Source organism: Lepidochelys olivacea (genome assembly GCF_965140295.1).
Source record: "Lepidochelys olivacea isolate rLepOli2 genome assembly, chromosome: 2".
NCBI lineage: Eukaryota > Metazoa > Chordata > Testudines > Cheloniidae > Lepidochelys > Lepidochelys olivacea.
Window position 1 is genome coordinate 202,854,508 of NC_140412.1, and position 6,383 is coordinate 202,860,890.

The 6,383-nt window shown below is 50.6% G+C and overlaps 1 protein-coding gene across 2 annotated transcripts in view; it reads right to left on the reverse strand.

Moving 5' to 3' along the window:
• KAT2B (lysine acetyltransferase 2B) overlaps window positions 1–4,830 on the reverse strand; it is a 67,782-nt gene extending 62,952 nt beyond the window's left edge. Inside the window, exon 1 of one of the 2 annotated variants that reach the window (XM_084618089.1) lies at window positions 4,640–4,830. Coding sequence is in view for 1 of the 2 variants with exons in the window: in XM_084618088.1 (XP_084474214.1) it covers window positions 4,105–4,359 (255 nt within the window). In the remaining variant the exon portion in view is untranslated. Of the gene's footprint in view, window positions 1–4,104; window positions 4,481–4,639 lie in introns of those variants that run through there. The other variant, XM_084618088.1, reaches the window with a different exon arrangement.
• Between the last annotated feature and the right edge of the window lie 1,553 nt (window positions 4,831–6,383).

Sequence of the window (6,383 nt, forward strand, 5' to 3'; positions counted from 1 at the left end):
TCCAGCGGATAGATCGCTGAGCTGGGGCTCAGGGGAGCTGGGTTCTACGCTGGCTCTAATTTTCTTCTGACACGCTTTCACCTCTTCATTTCCCCTCCAACATTTTGTCTGTCTCATTTATTTAGACTAAGCTCTTCAGGGCAGGGACTGTTTCCTACTATGGCCTGGTATGAGCTTAAAATTTAGGATAACATATCTAAGACACTCAGGGATGTGAAAAATCACACACCTGAGCCTCACAGCTGAGCCAATCCAATCCCCAGTGTAGACACAGCCAGGAAAAATGTTTTTGTCGACCTAGCTACTGTCACTTTAGAAGGTGGTGTTCTTACAGCAATGGAAAAACCCTTTCTGTCACTACAGGCTGCATTTACACTAACGTGCTGCTTTAATACCCACAGTGCATACATGGTCTAAGTGTTTGTACAATGCCAAACTCCATGGGGCTCCAGTCGCAGTTGTAACCTCTAGGAATTACTGTACTACATATAACTAAGAATAAAAAATAATCCTGTTTTAATATATAGAAAATGCAAGAGTACAAAAATAGTACATACTTAAAGACATTTATATAGCTCCCAATGAGACATGGTTTACATCACATGAAAGAACATGTATAAAAAGCCAATGATTTTTCCTCCTCCAATCTTCACTAAATGCATTTATGAGTATAAGTCACACAGTGCTATTTTCATACCAATGATTGCCAAGCTTGCATTCAAATGCTCAAATCGCATGCTGGGGAAAATAAATATTTATGAATTCATTCATATTTATAATAGTGTCCATTTCAATGCACTACAAAGCATACCAATAAAAAGGGGAGTTTTAATTCATTTTAATTGTATACTATTTTGCCTATCTAAAGTAAATTGTGCACTTTAACTTGAGGTTTTAGAGAGCTTTTTAAAAAAGTATGTCACATAGAAAATTAAAATTAATTAAGACAGTTTTTGTAAAAACACTTGTAGTGCTGAATATATGTTTATTTTTATCATCTTGTTTTCTAGTAAAAGTGCTTTGTCTTTCCTATGCCCTGCCTCTCCTTTGTATCCTCCTTAAGGGATAGTCCTATAAGATCTTTCCTTTTTTCTCTCCACCAAAGGCTCTGTGCACAGCATCACAGACACACTCCCTGCAGAGTTTGCCAGTGCCTCTCAAAGATGAACCAGAGGGCATAATTAGAGAGCAATAGCTGTAAGGTATGAACAACCTACTTCCAGAGGAGCAAAGGGTGGAAGTAGAGCATTGTGGAAGTCTTATCTCTGGCATAGCAACATTTGCTACCAGATAGGCCAGCACTTTAGTCTTCCTCCATTCAGTGTTCTCACTTTCTCTGATCCTTCCTGTGTTGTCATGTCTCTTCAGACCTAATCAATGTTCTCTCTTCCTTTGCTACTTACAGCCCCTCAAAGGTTAAGATTCTAATAAATTCCATCTTGCTGACTGCTGTGATGCACACTGGAGTGGGGGAGGAGAAAAATACAAGGACTAGAGAATGCCAAACATGCTGAGTGACAAGCACATTTCCTGCGCTCTCTAAGGTGAACAACTATACATAGATTTACTCTTTTGTTACAGTATTCACATATGCTTACTGCATGAATGGGAACACTAATTACATACTTCAGTGATCTAAGAGCTTGTGAAATCAAACACAAAAATGAATCAAAGGTTGAGACATAAAGCATGAAAATTCAAAGTTAACCTCTTCACTATTGCAACCTCCTGCAAATACTATTTCTTGTATAGCCCCATCACTATGGTACCTGAACACCTGCCAAATATTTAGAAATAGCACCTCTCCCCTTTCTTCCTTCCCTCCCAGCCTAAAGGAGAAAAAGTATGATTCCTTCATAGGAAAGGTATTTGTTTGCTTGCTTATGTTTGTGGGTAGGAGTGTTGCATCAACAAATTATTCAGAGAGAGCTAAATCAAAGAAATTCATTTCACATTTAATTCTGAAAGTGTTCATTCTTATGGGATTGAGTTCCATCAATTTCAGCTCCCATGAAGGTTCCGTCTCTTGCGTTCAGAAGCCCCTGGCTCCTACTGCCAGTCAACACTTTCACTGTTCTGGTGAAACATAGGTGTTTTGAACGGCCACAGCTATAGAAGAATCAATCTCTCAGGTAACTAGAGCCAATCTCACTGAGGCTTTAACTAGACATGCTGCTCTTTTCAATTCTACTTGACCCTTGCAATCAGGCTATCTGCTTTATAACTGCTCTACAGTTTCTCAGTTTTCTTTTTCACCTCAATACTTCTAGTAATGCTTTTCAGTACTGAAAATAATTTACATGAGCTAACCGCTCATCAAAGGTGCTGGATTAATGACCCCAGAGACTAACATAGCCTATTTCCCCATAGAAGCAAAGGCAATGGCAACATCAACTTCCCCAATTTGCCTAAATCGTGACCAGTAGGGATAAGCTTGTGGGAGTTAAGAGGCTGCACTCACTCCTGTGCTTCTCTGCCAAGACCGCAGAGGAGAGTGCCAATTCTAGTAGTGGCTTTTGTGATGCCAACAGCCCCCCACTGGGAACCAAGCTAAAACCATCAAACAGCCATCATTGCTCCCTGGTGTTTTAAAAAAAAAATTAAAGTGTTTTTAAAGATTAATAAAATCAAGAGCTTCAAGACCCAGTCTCTAATAGTGTTTGAATGAATGTGCATAGCCTGGACTCTTTTCTCTAGAAAGGGAGGAGAAGAAAGGAAAGAAACTTTAGGATGAGCCCTGGGAAAGCTCCTTCACCACTGGCTGCTGGGCTCTGACCTCGTCACATTACTGATAATCCAGTAATACAATGTTTTTGTCAGCCAGAGGCCGCAGAAGCAACAAGGCGAAGTCCCCGCCTCCTTCAGCTGTCATCCTGTCAAAACAAAGGCGCTGCTGCCAAGCTCTGGGCCCCGGCGGCCAGGAGTGCAGCTGCAGATCCCAACTCCCACCCTGGCCCTGCACCCGTCTTCCCCGTGCAGGGGCCACTGCAGGCACCGGGATCTGCCAGGCAGCGTCTTGCAAACATGGGGGGAGGACAACGGGGGTGGGGGGGTTAAAATAACAAGGCAACAGCGTTCAAAGCTGGGGCTTGTCCCGCTGCCAAATCCTGTGTTTACAAGGCAAGCAGCTGCAGCAGGATTTCACCAAACAAATAATACAGTAATGACAGGGGCTGGTGTGTGCTGCTGGCCTAAATCGCCTTCCCGACAGATATGTGCACCGTCTTCCGCACACATACCTTTAGACACCCCTGCCCCATCAGCCACTATATCTGCAGAAACGGGCAATATTCTCCGATGTCCCGCCCCCACCTTCCTACGGCCAAGTTCCCTCTTCCTGCTGTTCAGGAGAAAAGGAGGGGCTCTCCCCTCGGTCTGATCTTCCATGCAGATTTCACAACAACAACCCACAAAGTGCAGGGGGCACGGGGGTCTGCAAAGGGGGGGTCGCATGGGGGCTCTTCCAGGGGGTGAAGGTGGCCAAGAGATGGAGGGGGAGGGGTGTGGTGGCAGGAAAGAGATTGCACAGAGGCAAAAGGGGCTCGTTGCAAAAGGGGTGCAGTGGCAGGGAGGGGTTTGCGGGGGGAAGTGGACAGGAGGGGGTTGCTACAGGGGAGTGGCAGGCGGGGGTGTATCTGTGCCCGGGGTTGTTGCAGGGGGGTGAAGGTGGTAGGGAGGGGTTTGCAAAAGGGAGAAGAGGGCGGGTTGGTCCGAGGTTAATGCAGGGGGTGAAGGTGACTGTGGCTGGGGGGGTTTGCAGGGCGAAGGCTGCCCAGAGGCAAAAGGTGGCAGGACGGGTTGGTTACTGCGGAGGGTGCACAGGGGAGAAGGCAGCTGGCCGGTGCGTGCTGGAGGGGGTGACAAGCTGGGGGATGGGGGCCCGGGAGCACTGCGGGGGGGGGCGCGGGTTGCTCCCACATACACCATTCCCCAATTCCCCAACTCCATTTTAGGGGCCTCCCTTTTTGCGCCTGGTTTCAAACCAAAGACAAACAACCAAGGCGCAGCCGCTTCCGCGCTCCCCAGGCGGCAGGGGCCGGAGCCCGGCCCCGCCCCCAGGCCAGGGACTGGACCTGCCCAGCCCCCCGCCGCTCGGCTCGGTACCTTGCAGGCGGAGTAGACGCCCAGCTTCTCCAGCTTCTTGGCCCGCGGAGCGGAGCGCAGCTGCGCCTTCTTCCCCGCGCTGCGGGCCGAGCCGGGCTCCCCGCCGCCCCCGGGGCTCTCAGCGGCGGCGGCGGCGGCAGCAGCACGGGCCGGCCCGCCGGCAGCCAGCCCCCCCGCGGCCGGGGAGCCCTGCTGCAGCCCCCCGGCCCCGCCGCCTCCTGCCGCTCCCGCCCCGGCCCCGCCAGCCTCGGCCATGCCGCCGCCGTCTCCGGCCCGGAACCCGGCAGGAGCCGCCCGTCCGGCAGCTCCCTCCGTGCCCGGCTCGGTGCGCCGAGCGCTAGACCCTCCCCTTCCCCGCTCCGCCGCCGGCTGCTCCCCGGGGGGAGGGACTGGCCGCGCCGCGGGCGGCCCCTCTGGAGCCGGGAGGCGGGGAGCAGCGGCAGCCCGGTATTGCCGGGAGGGCCGCCCCTTGTGCTCCCGGCGCCGGACCTCCCAGCCCACGGGGCTCCCCCAGCTCAAGGAGGGAGGCACCGACCTGTTCGCGGGGAGGGACCTTGCCCAGCCCGCCGGGAGCATCGCCAGCCGCTCAGTCCAGCTGTCTGCGGCAGCCCAGCGCTCCCAGCCTCCGTCCTCCAGGCACAAGCAGGGTGCGTGCAATATCGGCTTTGTTGTGTTCCCTCCCCATAGAAAAAACAATACAGCCCAAACCTGGGCTGAGCGGAGACTTAAGATTGCTGCTGCAGTGTATTTCTTGCATCGCAAAAAAGTATAAAGGAAGGGTAGCGTCCGTGTCGTCGTCGTCGCCCGCCCGCCCCCCCCGCCATGACCTGCTAGCGGCCACCCTCCTGGTCTCACACGCACCCTTTCAATTCACCAGCACCCTACCCTAACGGAGCAGTCCGCTGCCTCAAACTCCACTCTCACCCCAACTCCCAAAGCGACACCTAATTTACACAGTTAGCATGTAAACTGAAACTTACACCCTCCAGAGAAAGAAGGCAATATTTATTAGAGTCAACGTTTCTTACCCTGCCACAGAGGTTTTCAACCTGTGGTCCGCAGACTATGTCTCAGGTAGGTACTGAAAGGTAGTCCTTACCATAGAACAGTGTTTTTCAACCTGTGGTCCGCAGACCATCGGCATCTGCACCCTACGTCTAAGATTTCCAAAGGGGTTTGCACCTCCATCTGAAATGTTTTAGGGGTCTGCAAAAGCAAAAAGGTTGAAAATCACTGCCCTACCAAAAACATTAAGTTCTACTATATGTCTACTTTATGGCTTTCCAATAACAAGATCAGCTATAGTCAATACATACTACTAAACCTCCCACACAAATAGACTTAATCAATACATGTATATATGCTATTCCAAAACCAGACAAAACCTATATTAAAATAAAGTTAAGATTGAGTGCATATCTGTAAAATAACAGTAAACAACATCAGAAGCATAATATTGTGATTATCCCCACAACAAGCATCACAAACCCAGGAAATGGAGGGTTAAGGTTAAATTTAAAAGAAATGCAAATATTTTAAGGGTTGGAACTACCTAAGCACCCCATGACCTTAACTCTATTAGCTTAACTCTAGCTAATGACACCATGCAATAGCCACATAATTGTGACTGGTATGTAAGTGTTTGTACTCCTAGGCTAAATTAAACTAATATTTAGAAAGGCTTGCAAGGCCTTGTGCTCAACTGAGTAGCATTTCTGTCACACAGCATTTCTTTCCCACAGCAGCCCAGCCGCCACTGGCAGCAGGGCACCCCCTAGCTCCCAGCAGCGGGGAATCCCTGGCAACTCCCCAGCCCCCATAGGCAGTGGCCCCCCCAGCTCCTGTCAGCACTGGGGGAATCCTGCTCAGTGGTTTGAGCATTGGCCTGCTAAACCCAGGGTTGTGAGTTCAATCCTTGAGGGGGCCATTTAGGGATCTGGGGCAACTATGGGGGATTAGTCCTGCTTTGAGCAGGGGTTGGACTAGATGACCTTCTGAGGTCCCTTCCAACCCTGATATTCTATGATTCTCCAGGCCCCTTGGGCAGCAGGGGAATTCCCCGGAGTGCCCCAGCCACCAGCAAGGTATCCCCTGAATGCCACAGCCTCCATGGGTGGTGAGGGATGCCCTGGAGGGCCCAAGCCCCCGCCAGTGGACCCTGCAGATCCCAGCCCAGCAGTCAAGAGTCCCTCCAAGCTCCCAGCCAGTGCAGTGGTGCAGGGTGCTTGACCCTCCTCTCCCCTCGCCCCCATTTTGTCAGGGATATTATTAGTAAAAGT